General features: G+C 39.9%; 1 protein-coding gene across 2 annotated transcripts in view; it reads left to right on the top strand.

Moving 5' to 3' along the window:
• The window catches only part of LOC149162868 (putative cinnamyl alcohol dehydrogenase 1), a 234,381-nt gene that overhangs the window by 121,480 nt on the left and 95,990 nt on the right, over positions 1-16,911 (top strand). For both annotated transcript variants that reach the window (XM_089437423.1, XM_089437424.1), the window contains exons 5-6: positions 5,244-5,529; positions 5,651-5,801. In XM_089437423.1, coding sequence (XP_089293549.1) covers positions 5,244-5,529; positions 5,651-5,801 — 437 coding nt within the window. The remainder of the gene's footprint in view (positions 1-5,243; positions 5,530-5,650; positions 5,802-16,911) is intronic.

Below are 16,911 nucleotides of genomic sequence, written 5' to 3'. Positions count from 1 at the left end.
TATTTTAATAACTCTTCATTCGGATGGAATTTTCCAAAACGATTTCTAGGTCTTGGAGATCTCATGCTCTTTAGTCTCTCCACCAATTGTCATGGCTAGAGCACATCTGATGCTACCCCAAATCAACACTCCCTCTTAGCGAGGAATGTGCTCTAGTAATACTCCACACTCAGTATCACTCTGCTTATACGATATTGGTACCTGTGCTGATGCTAGGCCTCCTGGTCCATCATCCTCTGCATTGTTGCATCCTGTACTGCTGCCCATGGCTCTATCACAGTCGCTGCTACATCTGTACTGCAGCTCCCTTTGCATCCGTGCTACTGCTGGTCCTTCTTCCCAACACTGCATCTGCACTGCAACTCGCTTTGCATCTGTGTTGCTGCTGGTCCTTCTTCCCAACATTGCATCTACACTGCAACCCCTTCTCATCATGCTACATCGTGCTACTACCAGTACCAACTGCTACTGCCCTGCAACAACATACCCATTTCTGCTATTGAAATGGATTCTTTATCATCCCCATCTTCTCCCTAAAATAATCAAACTTGGTTCTTCCAAGGGCCTTGGTAAGGATGTTTGCCACCTGTTCTCCTGTAGGAGTGTAGCTCAACTGTACAACTCCTCGTTGGACACAGTCTCTGACAAAGTGACACCGAATAACAATGTGCTTTGACTGATCATGAAATACTGGATTCTCAGAGAGCTTGATGCAACTTTGATTATCAGATTTGATCCTGGTCGCCTTCATCTTTCTTTTAAATAGGTTCACAAGTAGTTTTCTAAGCCATATGGCTTCGCACGAAGTTGTGCTTGTCGCCATATATTCTACTTCAGCTGAGCTCAGAGCTACGGACTTCTATTTCCTACTGCACTAGGAGGTCATTCCCGATCCAATGTTGAAATAGTACCCAGAGGTACTTTTCCGATCCACTGAACTTCGAGCCCAATCTGCATCAGTAAATTCACTCAATTTGATATCCTTACTCCTGGTGTACAAGAGTCCATAACTGACTGTTCCCTGTATATATCCGAGAACATGTTTGGTTGCTGCCTAGTGCGCCCTCTTTGGTTCCACCATGAATTGACTGAGGGTGTTGGGAGCGTAACAAATGTCTGGCCTGGTATTGACCAAATGCATCATGGACCCTATGAGTTGCCTGTATAAGGTGGGATCAACATCCTTGTCTTCTGATGCATCATTTTCCTAATAGTTGGTGATCATTGGAGTAGCCATGGGTCTACAATCCTGCATCTTGAATCTCTTTCGAATTTCTGTAGCATATCTCCGTTGTCTAAGGAAGATCTCCCCCTTTTGTTACCAAACTTCCAACCCCAGGGAATAATGCATTTGTCCCAAATCCTTCATGTCAAATTATGTGGCTAGATTCTTCTTGCAGTCCCCAATGAGCCTGTATGATCCTGTTAGGAAGAGATCTTCCACATATAATAATACTAGGATTAGAGGCTCATTCTCTACGACGAGATAATAGAGATTTGGATCTGCGTCACTCTTGACAAACCCATCTTCTGCAAGTAGCCATCAATTCGACCATACCATGCTCTAGGTGCCTGTTTCAGCCCATACAAGGCTTTCTTCAATCTGCATACATGAGACGACTTCTCATGTGTCTCAAAGCCTTTTGGCTGTTCAATGTATACCTCCTCTTCTATCACCCCGTTCAGGAATGCCATTTTGACATCCATTTGATGAATCTCCCATCCCATCTGTGCTGCAAGAGATATCACGATTCTAATAGATGTATACCTAGCTATTGGGGTGAAGGTCTCTTCGTAGTCAATTCCTTCCTTCTGAGTATATCCCTTAGCCACAAACTTGGCTTTGTATTTTTCCACACTGCTGTCTGCAACATATTTAATCTTTCAGATCCATCTCGAACCTACCACCGTTCTATCTTGAGGCCTCGGCACTACCTCCCAGACATCGTTCATCATTATAGAGTTGTATTCCTCCACCATCGCATCCAACCAAACTTGATGTTGAGCAACCTCCTGAAAACTGGCAGGCTTCCCATCCTGTGCTACTAATGCTTGATATCTATCTAGCTGTTTTCGCTCTCTTTTATTGTTTCTTGGTGCACCAATGAAATCTTCTACATCTCGCAAGAATCTGACAAAGTTCCCTGCTTTTTCTTCCTCTGGTAGCAAGTGCTTCTGTTAGCTCCTCCTCCTCATGTGATTCTTCCTGATTGGTTGAAGTGGTTTGACCAATGGCTCATCTTTTGACTACTCCTCAGAAGGCATTTCTCGAGATTTTCTGAAGGCCCTATCTTCCATGAACTTCACATCTCGTCGAACTACTACCTTTCTGCTCCCTGGAAGATAGATTCTATATGCCTTAGCGTTCTCGCTATATCCCACTAGATATACTTTCTCTGCAGTTTGATCCAGCTTCTTCCTCTTTTCCTTGGGTATGCGACAATATGTTAAGCTCCCAAATATCCTGAAATGACTGACTTCAGGTGTCTTCCATGTGAAGATTTTCTCTGGAGTAATCTTGCCCAATGCCCGATGAGGAGTTCTATTCTGAACATAGATTGTCGTGTTGCATGCTTTTGCCCACAAGAATTTTGGCATATCCTGATCATACATCATGGCCCTGGCTGCTTCCACGATAGTCCGGTTCTTCCTTTCTGCTACTCCATTCTGCTCCGGATTGTACGGAGTTGTCCACTCTCTTTTGATCCCCTCCCTAGCGCAAAATTCTATGAAGTCCTTGTCGACATATTCTCCACCATTATCTGAGTGCAAAACTTTTATTTTCTTTCCAGTCAGATTCTCCACCAGAGCCTTGAACTCTTTGAATCGACAGAAAACCTCATCCTTGGTTTTCAGAAAATAAATCCAAGTTTTCCTGGAGTGGTCATCGATGAAGGTGACGAAGTATTCGACACCACTAAGAGATTTAGTGGACATTGGTCCGCAGATATCTGAGTGTATCAATCCTAGTACACTCTTGGCCCTGTTTTTACTTCTAGGAAATGCTGCTTTGGCATACTTGCCCAGAGCACATCCTTTGCATACATCATCTCTTTCTATACTAAGATCTGGAACCCCTGTTACAATTTTCCTGAGGATTCTCAGAGCCCCATGGTGCAAATGTCCCATTCATCTATGCCATAGTTCATTCAGATCCTTGTCCCCATGACTGCCTATCAGTGCCACTAGTGATTCTAGCTGTAACTTGTACAACCTGTTACTCCTGATTCCGATTTGCACTTTCTTTTTCCAGCTTGGGTGTTTGACGTACACTTTCTCCTTGATGAAGAAAATGCCATAGCCCTTGCTTTGAAGTTGTGATACGGATAGTAAGTTCATCCCCAGTCCTGGCACATGCAGCACATTGGTGGCCCGGAATCGCTCTCCCGTTTCTGTTTGAAACACTATGGTCCCCTTTCCTACTGGAGTACACTTTGCCCTATTCCCCATGGTGATCTAAAAATTCATTCTCTCCTCCTGATTCTCAAAGAAACATTCCCAGATTCCTGTCATATGCTAGGAGGCTCCGCTGTCTATATACCATACCTCAGATGATGTCGAGCTTGTTACACAAGCAACTTCTTCTTCTAATCTGGAAGCCAACATAAAGAAATCAAGATTTCTATCCCTTGTGCAATTTTCCGAAAATCTGCATGAGTCTCTTGATGTTGATGCCTCTGCATCATGATCTTGACCCATAATTGATTTTCCCTTCATGTCTCTAATTCCTTGCTCCGATACCATGTGAAAATTTTATTACTGCAGCAACTGATTTATTTTTCCTACTTATTCTTCAATAAGTTATTTACGAAATCACTTTAGTAAATATTAAAATAATCTCTACTGCAGAAATCACACCATAGAACATAAACAAATACATGCACAAAAACCAAACACATCAACACAGTTATTTTTGGACAAATGTCTCCGGAAAAACCCAATGCAGGAAAACCGGTGCAACAGAGGAGGATTTTATTAATCAGCGATTCTTGAGTACAATTGAGTGCCAAACTGGCTTACCCAACTGAGATAAATTCTCCAGCACCTCCTCCAGACTCAGCGTTAGACTTGCTGGCCTCTGCGCAGCTCCCATACCCTCTGCGTCAGCTCCTGCCTCTTTGCGTCAGCACTGGGCCTCTTTGCGTCACCCTTTGCCTCTCTGATCTCTGCGTCTGCCTTTCTGATCTCTGCGTCTGCCTCTCTGATTCTGCGCTGATCTTCTGGTAGTGTTCCTGCCTCTCTGTTCCATACTAACTACCTCATGCTGCAATCTAGACCTATAGTCCGAATTTCTCAGCAAACCCCGCTCCAGAAATCGAACTGACTGGGCTCCCTTAGTATATTTCCAACTGACCCTCAAGCCTTCTCTTATGCTTTTCATGTTGATGAATCAACGACCGAGATTAAGTCCCTAATCAACGGCTAAGATGAAAATAGACTTGACCTTCGTCTCTTAGAAGCTTCTCATCCTTATTTTTATTAATACCCGTTAATATTTTTATTTTCTTAAGTTTAGATTTTGGACCTCATTAAAAATATTAATTATTTTAATAACTTTTCATCCGGGTGGAATTTTGCAAAACCATTTATGGGTCTTGGATATCTCATGCTCTTTAGTCTCTCCACCAATTTTCATGGCTTGAGCACATCCGATGCTACCCCAAATCAACATATAGGACGTTTCAGCCGACGTTTCCATTTTTGGGAGGTGATGTTTTGAAATGTACTCGTTTTGGAAACTCCAAAATGTTTCGATGTTTCGTGCAACTTAGGTCTATAGTCTAGATAACCATTTTTAACTATATAACTCTAATATGTTTAATTATATAAAATCCTAAATTAATACACAAGATGTTCAACTGTAAGCTCAGTACATAAAGTTTTCGAGCTTCGTGCATTTTTACCCACTCAATTTGATTAATGGGGAACCTACATGTGCTCTTAGTGTGATTTTTTCCACTCAGTTCAATTGGTGTGGAGCCCTCGTGTGGTTTTTGTCAGTAAGTTTGGATTTCCATGTTCTTGTTTTTCTGTAAGCTTATATAATAGTTTGATGGAATATATTTTCAGATTCTTTCCAAGCAACCTTTTTCAGTTCTAATTTGATACTTTTGCGATCCATCTTGCTGCTATATTAATGTAGTTTAATGATAACACTTTAAGTTGTTGTCATGTGTAATGATTTATGAATTACTTTTCGATGTCTGAGAAGCAGAAGTTTGATGTTTGAAATTTTGAACCAGGTACTGCTTTAAGATACCAGACAATCTACCACTGGCTTCAGCTGCACCTTTGCTCTGTGCAGGAATTACTGTTTACAGCCCTATGATTCGTCATCACATGAATCATGCAGGCAAGTCTCTTGGAGTAATTGGGCTAGGAGGTCTTGGTCATATGGCAGCAAAATTTGGAAAGGCTTTTGGACTGAATGTAACAATTTTGAGCACATCTGCATCAAAGAAGGATGAAGCATTGAGCATTCTTGGAGCAGATAATTTTTTATTGTCATCTGATAAACAGCAGATGGAGGTAAATTTCTGACATCACACTTCATTTTTTTTTAATTGCAAAGGTATCATGTCCAAAGAACATTGTCTTGAGTTGCAGAAAACTAAAGTCTTTTCTTGGTCCGATATTTTATAAATTGCAGGCTTCTTCAAAGACCCTTGATTTCATCATTGACACTGCTTCAGGGGACCACCCAATTGATCTTTATATGCCACTTTTGAAGACTTCAGGAGTGTTTGTAATTGTAGGTTTCCCTAGTGAAATCAAGATCCATCCTGCCAATCTTATTATTGGTAAGTCAATTCCAGCAGGCACCTCTGTTATCTTAATTTTCAATCGATTTGTTAAGAAAGTCTAATTTCAATCGTTGTAAGCACATTATGTTCTGTATCTTTCCATGTATTACGTGAGTGAAGTTCAACCTAATTCTGTCCTGACTGATTGCACATAGCATCATTTGGAGTTTCATTGTTGACGTTGAAGAAAGTGGAAGCATGACAATGTGTTCTATTGTGATTGAAATATGAGTTACATGAAGCGAAATTTATGTGTTAAAGAAAAATATGGATAATATGTGAAGAGAAAAAAGGGTCAGAAAATGAGATATCATTTTCTATCATTGTGCTTAAAAATGACGTACATGGGTGTAGTGTTTGTATCTAGCAAGTTTCATTATTCTCGTTAGAAATTGTTATTACAAAAATTGATGTACAGGGTGTTGTGTGTGTATCAAATAAGTTTCATTATTCTCGTTAGGAATCGTTATTACAAAATCTAGCACCTTAGTGCAAAGCCTTCACAAGGTGCTAAGACTAGTGTAATATGTGAGTGTTACCACTGTCATCTAGGCAAAAACTTCCCTTTTTCTAGTGAAGATGGATCCTACACAAGAGAGGCTTCCATAGTAGCCTTAAGGAATTCCTAGGCAAGACATAATCAAGTCTAAGGTCTCATATGTAGCTACCCAATACCACCACCAACTAGGTGTTATGTAAAAATTATTTATTATTTAAATTTTAGGGTTATTACTTAATTTTAGGTTAATTAGACGAAAGGGCACGATCATAAGATCATGCCCTTTCCCCAAAGAGTGCCCATGGCGGAGTATAAGCCAGGAACCCCACTGTAAACAATCATCATCGGTCAATTAATTATTAATATATATATATATATATATATTTCTCTGCGTATCTAGAAGTTTTCACTTCATTTGGTATCAGAGGAAGTTCGGTTCTTCGGCTGTACATCCGTTGACTCCGCTGTCCGCTGCATAGACCGTATCGCTCTGCTGCTCCTGCCCGCTGGCCATCTGCACGTGATCATCACTGTTCCGCTGCCCGTCGTTTCACTGCGTTGTATCGTGCCCACAGCACGTTCCATCGCTGCCCACCGTAGCTTTCCCATCCACGCTGTTCGAGCATCGCAGTCCGCAGTTTTCTGCACACCCCGTTCCGTCCATCCCTTTCCTCGCCGACATCCTTCGCACTAGCCCACTGCTCTGTCCGCTTCCGTGTATCCCATTTCCACTGCACACAATCTCCAATCCATCGATCCATAGCTATTAGCACTGTCCACACCTATTCCGCCTACCGCTAACCACCGTGCGACTGCATTCCATCGTCTGACTCATTCCTTAAACCTCTGCAACGTCTACCGTCAGTCAAACACCGTGGCCATTGGCTCCCGGTCGTACCCTTTCAGTCCGATTAAAATTTCTAAATTCGATATTTTTCGTTATATAAGTTATATTATATACAACTAAACTATATTATATATACGATATATCTAATTTAGTTATATATAAAAATATTATATATGATATATATATAATTTATTTATATATATAAATATTATATAGTTTAAAACTATATATATATATATATATATATATATAATTAAATTAATTTTTAAAAAATAAAAATAAAATTAATTCAAGCTGGCAGATAAATACATGCCCCCACAAACTCGCTCAATGTCGACAATGACAATGAATGATTTCCAAAAAATATTGGTTGACGTAGAGCATAAGATGAATAACAACACCGATGACGTCAATAAAGAATTAGATGATTTCCAGAAAAAGCTTAAGGGGCAGGCTGACGATATCAAAAGGCTTCAGGATACGACAAATCGAATAGAAATAAAGATGGAGCATCACCGTGTCCAATCAGAAGTGAATCAAAAAGAGACCTTAACATTGCTAAACCTTATGTGTAAAAAGATGAATTCTACACCTGCACAACTACTACAAGAAGATGAAGAAAATCAAGAGCACAACTTATTAGATTCAACGAAATCAACAGACTCTTAAGGAAAAGCTGAATCCCCAAAAAAATCAGTGACACCCCACCAAGAAATGAGTAATGCGACTCTTACAAATAAGCAACTCTGAGATACCTTTACCAATCAACACCTCTTTTTCGCTAAACCATTAGCGACATACTAGCGAAGGGCAAAAGTCGAGATGCCTAAATTCGATGGAAACGAAAAAAACAATGTTGCATGGATAAATAAAGCAGAAGAATACTTTGAGATATATGACATCAATGATGATGACGAAAAGCTCAGGCGCGCATCCATGAAAATGGAAGGGGAAGCATATAATTGGTATATGTGGTGGAAAAAGACAACACACGTCATTAGTTGGAGAAAATTTAAGGATGCGTTTTTTAAAAGATTCCAAGGTGTAAAGGAAGAAGAGTTCTTTTCAAAACTCATCAAATTACGACAAAAAGGAAGTGTGGACGAATACACTCAAGAATGGGAGACCTTAGTAACACGAGTACCTGGATAATCAGAGTCTCGTCTATTTCAATCATACGTGTTGGGACTCAAAACCCATTTACAAGTAGAACTTGAGATGCATGTCATTACATCAATAGAAGTAGCAAGACGAAAAACAAAAACGGCTGAAAAGAAATTCGAACAAATATTTTGGTCAAAATCGGAAAAAACATATTCAAGACGAAGAATACCCCAGTGTGTGGACTCAAATAGTACAAGATATGTTCCACCACATCATCGTGAAGATGAAAAATCTAATGTGGAAATGCAAAGGATAAAAGAGGGTAAATGCAAACGCTGTGGTGAGAAGTGGGACCCCAAACATAGATGTGCTAAAGGAAAAGAACCAAAGAACCTATATAATTGTGAAGCAACCAATGATTCAAATAGTGAAGATTCTGACATAGAAGAAACAGAAGATGCCCCAGAATTCTCACCAGAATTAGATGATGGAAGTATTCCGCAAGTGTCACTATTAACTATGACAGGTATATCACAACCTCAGACCTTAAAGTTAAAAGGACACATAAAGAAGAACAACATAGTAGTTCTCATCAACTCTGGTAGCACACACAATTTTTTAGATGCAACCGTGGTAAAGAGACTCAATATTTTTTCATTTCCCTTACCAAACATGAAAGTGATGGTAGCTGACAGTAAGAAGATTGAAAAGGTGGGGAAATGCCATAAGGTCAAATTGCAGATTCAAGACTTTAATTTAGAGTCTCCGTTCTTCACGGTACCGTTAGGAGGAGTAGATGTAGTCTTAGGTATCCAATGGCTACGAATTTTAGGTACTTATGCCGCCAACCATCAAGTACAATTTATAAAATTCAAATGGGGAGGTCAGAAGTACAAATTACACGGATTCCAAGAACCCGAAAATCAAATTGTATCATCATCTCAGATGATGAAGATGATTCGAAAAGGAGCACTCGCTTATGTAGTACAATGTCACCAATTAGAAATGTTATCTGCAAATATGACCAGTGAAGAGTCACCAAAGATACAAGATCTAATTCAGAAGCATGAAAAGTATTTCAAGACCTACCTATGAAGATGCCACCTAATAGGGAATGAGCATACAATAGAAGTCAAGGCAGGGTCAGACCCCATCAACATCAAGCCATACCGATATCCACATCACCAAAAAACAGAAATTGAGAGATTAATCCAAGACCTTTTAAAGTGTGGGATCATCTCGAAAAGTAAAAGTCCTTACGCTGCTCCAGTGGTATTGGTAAGGAAGAAGGATGGTTCATTCAGGCTATGCATTGATTATAGAGGATTAAACAAAATAACAATCAAAAACAAGTTCCCAATTCCCTTTATCGACGAAATGTTGGATGAGCTACATGGCGCAAAGTACTTCTCAAAGTTGGACTTAAGATCAGGCTACTATCAAATTAGAATCATATTGGAAGACATACCAAAAACGACATTCCGAACACACGAAGGTCACTATGAATTTAAAGTAATGCCGTTTGGATTAACCAATGCACCAACAACGTTTCAAGCAACTATGAACGAATTATTTCGTCCACATCTTAGGAAGTTTGTATTAGTATTCTTTGACGATATTCTAATTTACAGTAAAACTTGGAAAGAGCACTTGCAACATCTGGACAAAGTTCTTACACTACTTAAAGAACATCAATTTTATGCAAAAAAATCCAAATGCACCTTCGGAAAGGAAGAAGTAGAATACCTTGGACACATTATATCCCATGAAGGCATAAAGGTGGACCCTAATAAAATCAAAGCTATAAAAGAATGGACCAAACCTGTCAATATATCCAAGCTAAGAGGGTTCTTAGGTTTGATTGGATATTACCGAAGGTTTATTAAAAACTATGCACATATAACTGCACCTCTGACAAATCTTTTAAAGAAGAATTTGTTTCTATGGGATGAGGAAGCAGGAAGGTGTTTTGAAAAATTAAAGGAAATTATGTCTAATGCTCCCGTATTAGAAACACCAAATTTTTCTAAACCATTTATCATTGAGTGTGATGCTTCCGGTTTCGGTATAGGTGCAGTATTAATGTAACAAGGGCATCCGATAGCTTTTGAAAGTAGGAAGCTCAACAAAAGAGAACGCCTCAAATCCACATACAACAAAGAAATGCTCGCTATCATGCACACACTAGCTAAGTGGAGGCAATATCTTTTGGGAAGTAAGTTTTCCATTTGAACAGACCACAACAGTCTCCAGCATCTCCTTCAACAAAAAACACTTTTCGAAGAACAACAAAAATGGATTCAAAAAATTGCCGCTTTTGACTTGGAAATACTACATAAAAGAGGTAAAGACAATGTAGTAACAGATGCCCTATCCAGTAAAGATGAAGAACCAACACTACTTGCAATTTTTGTTGCTGTTCCTGAGTGGCTTAATGAAATTCGAAGTGAGTATGCCAAGGATCTAGAAATAACGGCAATAATCAATAACCTTCCCAATAACTCAAAATTTGAGTGGAAGAATGATATCCTATGGTACAAGGAAAGAATCTATCTAAATACAAATTCCAAGTTTAAATTTAAGATATTCAAGGAATCACATGACTCATCGCCAGCTGGACATGTAAGATTCTTTAAGACTTATTACGATGCACGTCAATCCTTCTTTTGGAAGGGAATGAGTTGCGATATTCAGAAGTATGTAGCAGAATGTGACACATGTCAAAGGAATAAAAGTGAAAATATCACGACACCGGGATTACTTCACCCCTTAAACATTCCAAATCAGAAATGGGAAGAAATTTTGATTGACTTTATCGAAGGATTACCAGTATCTGAAGGCAAGGACAAGATTTTCGTAGTAGTCGACAGACTCACCAAATATGCTTACTTTATGGCAATAAAGAAATCATACTCAGCAAAAGAAATCGCTGAAATATTTTGCAAAAATATATATAAGTTACACGGTTTTCCGAAAGTCATTGTGAGTGATAGAGATGCCAAATTCAAGGGTAATTTCTGGAAGGAGTTGTTCAACCACATAGGAACCTACCTAAATATGAGTTCCGCTTATCACCCTCAAACAGATGGCCAAACAGAGGTTGTCAATAAATGTTTGGAGGCCTACCTACGTTGCTACGCTACAGAAAAACAAAATAAGTGGGCTCAATGGTTACATCTCGCTGAGTGGTGGTATAATTCTACTTATCATACGTCAGCAAAAATGATGCCATTTCAAGCTTTATATGGGTATGAACCCCCAAAATGGAAGGATCTAGCTGTTGTCCAGACAAATCTACCTGCTGTTAAAGATCAACTAGAAGAAACCCAAAAAATCGTCCAAATATTAAAAGAAAACTTGAATAATGCAAGGAATCGTATAAAGCAACAAGCAGACCGAAATAGAATCGAAAGAGAGTTTGAAGTTGGAGAATGGGTGTTTGTCAAGCTCCAACCATACAAACAATTATCCTTAAAACAGAAAGGAAAAAACAAATTGGCACCAAAGTGCTATGGACCTTATCAGATCAACAAAAAGATTAGCCATGTTGCGTATGGTTTAAGCCTTCCAGAGACAAATCGTGTTCACAACGTCTTCCATGTATCCTGCCTTAAAAGGGCACTACGCAGCAATCGATCAGCGCAAACAATGCTTCCATCTCTGGATGATGAGGGAAGGGTCATTCTAGAACTAGAAGGTATTTTATCTTCTAGAGAAAGAAAGCTTCGACATCGTACAATCAAGGAATATATGATCAAGTGGAAGGACTTACCCGAAGAAGACGCTTCTTGGGAGAATGAAACATTTTGTCAACAACATCAGTCGTTATGTATGCTTTGAGGACAAAGCATTCTTTAGAGAGGGAGGCAATGTTATGTGAAAATGATTTATTATTTAAATTTTAGGGTTATTACTTAATTTTAGGTTAATTAGACGAAAGGGCACGATCATAAGATCATACCCTTTCCCCAAAGGATGCCCATGGCTGTATATAAGCTAGGAATCCCTCTGTAAACAATCATCATCGGTCAATTAATTATTATTCATATATATATATATATATATTTTTTTTTTTCTCTGCGTATCTAGAAGTTTTCACTTCACTAGGTATGTTTAGCAAGTTAAGGATGTTGAATGATGTTGTCATTGATGCCAACATCAGTCTTTGAACGCTCTTAATATATGTCATGGTTTGTATTGATTGGAAACTCCAAATGACAAGTAGCTCTGCTGTTAATTTTAGATATGTTCTATGCTTACAACAATTTATTTCAATTTTTACAGTTAGCTCAATATCTTTTCTAGATTAGCAATCACATCAGTATTAAAGTAAACTATAGATAGAACATAAACATAAATCGCAGAAGACAAGGCAAGACAAGAGGACACAAGATGTGGCACTAGCCAGGGACAAACCCCAATGTGGGGAAACCCTTGATCAATTCTTCTTATATGTTCTTCAATAGTTCAGCAGAGAGAGAGATAGTACGTTTACAACAGAAGTCAACACTTGACTTATCTAGACAAGAGCATAGATCATCTCTAAGAAGATGATACATGAGATCAGTTGAAGACATGCTGCTTCAACTAATTCTCTAAGGTGACTCCTTTACCTATCGTTGTGTTGCATTTCGTCGTCATGCTGCACCTCACCGTGCTGCACCATGCTGCACCCATCATCACTATGCTGCATCTCATCACGCTTCATTAATCGTAACTGTACCCAACACTGTACTGCATTATGTGCCATTGCTGCACCATGTAGCCATCCTGACCTATGTGTTGGCTGCACCTTGCTTGCTTGTTGTCCCTTGCTTGCTTGTTGTCCCTAGCATGCTTGTTGTCCTTAGCATGCTTGTTGTTGCATGCTAGTTGTCCCTTGCATGCTAGCTGTAACATTGCATGCTTGGTGTATTTGCTGCTAAGTACCATACAACTGTCCCAATGTTAGTTAATTGTCCCTTGCATGCTGCTCTCCTTCGGAGACAGATGCTCCGGCTGTTTTGGCAGTTCTCAGCAGTTCCGGCTATTCCCGACAGTTCCGGTAGTTCTGGTTGTTCCCGGTAGTTCCGACAGTTCCGGCTTTTTCGGCAGTTCCAGCATTTCCGGCATTTCCAACTTTTCTAGCAGTTCCGGTTTTTCCCGCTTTTTCAGCTTTTCCGGCAATTCCAGCTTTTCCGGCTTTTCCGGCAGTTTCGTCTTTTCTGGCAATTCCGGATTTTCCAGCTTTTCTGGCAGTTCCGGCTTTTTCGACAATTCCGGCTTTTCCAACAATTTCGGCTTTTCTGACTTTTCTGGCAATTCCGGCTTTTCTGGCAGTTCTGGCTTTTCCGGCTTTTCCAGCAGTTCAGGCTTTTCCAGTAGTTCCAGTGTTTCCGGCATTTCCGGCGTTTCTGGAAATTCTGGCTTTTCCGGCTTTCTTGGCAGTTTCGGCTTTTACGACAGTTTTGGCTTTTCCGGCTTCTGGCAGTTTCGGCTTTTTCGGCATTTCCGGCTTTCTGCCCTCTGGAGCAGGGCAACGTTATTCCTTAGGATCTCTCCTGAGTCCTCCTACTAAAACCCAAAGACAAGTAGAGAGAGGAAGAGATCCCAAGTGTGTTGAAATGATTTGAAGGCCACCTCTATTTATACTAAAATGTTGAGCACATGTGGGGTTTATTTGGTTGTTGGCTGACCTTGACGAATTGTCTTATAACGCAAATAATTTCATAACTCCATGAATACTTATCGGAATTGGATGATCTTTAGATCAATCCTACACCTCTCGATGAGAGGGATCCAAGAAAAATATTAGCTGCCATAAATAAGATGACCCACATGGAGTTTGGCCCTAGTTGCCAATTTTAACACTCCCTCTCAACTAGGGAGAACTCCATCCATTGATCCATATGTCCGACTGTACTATCTCTGCCATCATTGCCGTGCACTGCTCTGCTCTGCTCTGATCTGCTGAGCTCTTCTCTGCTCTGCTCTGCTTTGATCTGCTGAGCTCTGCTATGCTCTGCTTTGCTTTGCTTTGCTGAACCATGCAGAAGAAGAATTGATCGAGAATGTCTCATACCATTCTCTACTGACCCGAAGTCAGTTTCATTTGAAGAGAGTGTGTCACATCACTCTTACTGACCCAAAGTCAGTTTTATTGATCCCAGATCAATATGACAAGAGAGTGCCTCAAACCACTCATACTGATCTCAGATCAGTTTCATTGCTCCCAGATCAATGTCACAAGAGAGTGTCTCAAACCACTCATATTGATCCTAGATCAATGTCACAAGAGAGTGTCTCAAACCACTCATACTGATCCCAAATCAATTTCATTGATCCCAATGTCACAAGAGAGTGTTTCAAACCACTCATACTGATCCCAGATCAGTTTCATTGATCCCAGATCAATGGAGGTCATCCTAGCATAGGGAGTACGGTAGATACAGCGATGTGTCTGTTGACCTCTACTGGTCAACTACCCATGCAGTGCACCCCCTTTTTCTTGACAGAAAGGAGCAGCACCTGATCGATGTGTCCGTGCCATCCTGCCATCATCAACAGCTTAATCATTTTGATTGTAAACCCAGTCTGCATGTATGAATTGTAAATAATCTTAGCAGACATGAGTCGTGTATGTGAATTGCCTAGGTGGACCTAACTTTCTAGTGGTAATCTACGTCCCGGAAGGTTTTTTGTCTCACCGATCCATGGATCGGCAGAGTTTTCCTTCAAACCTGACCCCAAAGCCGGGATGGATTTTGTCATTAGAACTTTAGGAGAATCCTAGTGTGTTGATCTGCTAGATTATCGTTGTGTCGCAGAACTGGGTGATTTCTGAGGGTCTATGTTAAAGGGGTTTTTCTCCCTTAAGATGTAAATTGTAAAAGTCATGATGTGATGTGTCTTGAGGGTCGAAAAATGTTTTAAATCCCCTCGTGAGTCCTAAGTCCTAGGTCCTAGGTGATGTTTCCAAGGGTTTAGTTCGACGATCCATTTAAAAAATGAAATAAAATAATAAAATAATAAAAATTTAAAAATGAAATAAATAATAAATAATAATTTTTTTTTTTTTTTTTAAATCAACGGATGAGATCAAGAGATGTCTTGATCCTCATCAACGGTCGAGATCATTTCTACATGGATCAATCGAACTAGCCGTTGGATCATTTCCTTTAAATAGGGTGTTAGGAGTCATTTTCGATTCATAGGATCTGTGAGTCTAAGACTGCAGAAGCTCTCTTGTAAATCTGTTTCTGGTTAATAAAAGAAGACTTTGGGGTCCATATCTTGCTGGTGTTACTCTCTTGGAATGCTGTGAGATCATTTCATTTTCTGCATATGTTATTTTCAGCCATTAATAATAGCTTTTTGTAGAGTATTGTGAGCACAGGTATCTTGTTCACTTGCTGGGGTTTGAGTGCTGTTAGGGTTTCTGAAGTAATGGCAGGTATCTCCATTACTGTTTGAGATCTAGCAGCATTTTTGCCCTCTTCGTTGACGGTTGTTTTGAGCTGTGCAGAAAACATTCATTGAAGGAAATTTTGTGGGCGTTCGGGGAAGTTCTCGGCTGAACCAGCCAGCTCCCGCAAGCATTTTTTGCTGAGCCCAATTGGATTTGATCCTGGGTCTATCATTCGGTTTACTTTTCTAATTTGCATGAGAGACTTTCTGAAGTTCTTCACAGTGAAAATCTGAAAATCTTTATTTCTTTAAAATATTTCTGTGCCTACTGCTGAATCTGGCTGTTAAGGGGCCACATTTGTAAATTAAATTAGCTGATCTAGGGTTCCAAATTTTTGTTTTATTCAGTCTTCATTAGGTTTTCAGTTTCTTGGTTTTAGGCATATTTTTCCTTTGGGTGATCTTTTCCTTTCAGGTTTGCAGGATTATTAAATTTTCAGGGCCGTCATTCGTACCCTAATTCGCCAGTAGCCACAATTTTTTTTTTCACACTCAGGGGATTAAGCTGCCTGCAAAACCTTTGTTGCCGCATGAACCAGCCAGAACCATTTTTGGGCTAATGATGAAAGAAAAATATTGATCCGTTTTACAAATCACTGCTGAGGGACTTATGTTTCAAGACAAATGCCGGACGCATCGCAGAAAGGAGACAAAACAACGTATAACGTATAAAGACGCAACAAGCAAATAAAATTTTGGTTGATCCGTTTCCGTGGGCGCATTTTTCCTTCCAACGTACACCTGTCTGATCTCATCGCACCCCCAAACAACAGCCACGTCTTGCCATCCTCACGCGTTCTTTTCTCTTGAACCCGCATGATAACCTGCAAGCGTTAAGCCGAAATCGATTTTCTCATGCCGCTGTGTTATCTCTATCTGCCGTCCGAACCAGAGTCAGCTATCGAAGAAGCATCCCGCCATTGGAAATTTGCAGATTTCTGGTATCATTCAACACCGGTTTCTTCAGCACCAGACGCAAGCGGCTTGGGTGTATATATCCGTAGCAGGGTCACGAAATTTGGTAAGCATTTCTCCATTTGCGTAGCAGGTAAAATCGATTATCAAATCCCTGCAATCTGTGCCCTCATTCGAATCATTTCTAAAGCATAGCATATCGTATTCAACTGTTGACGGCTAGGGTTTCTGGTCACGATTTTTCTCAATGCGTTTTGATGACTTCCGTTTCACGCGTTTTGACTTTTATTCAGACT

The sequence above is a fragment of the Pinus tabuliformis genome, chromosome 5_2 (genome assembly GCF_031772625.1).
Source record: "Pinus tabuliformis cultivar Carrire ecotype Pingquan chromosome 5_2, CPIR1, whole genome shotgun sequence".
In the NCBI taxonomy this organism is placed as follows: Eukaryota; Viridiplantae; Streptophyta; class Pinopsida; order Pinales; family Pinaceae; genus Pinus; species Pinus tabuliformis.
The sequence above is the reverse complement of the archived record's forward strand: the minus strand, read 5'-3'. Positions and strand labels throughout refer to the sequence as shown.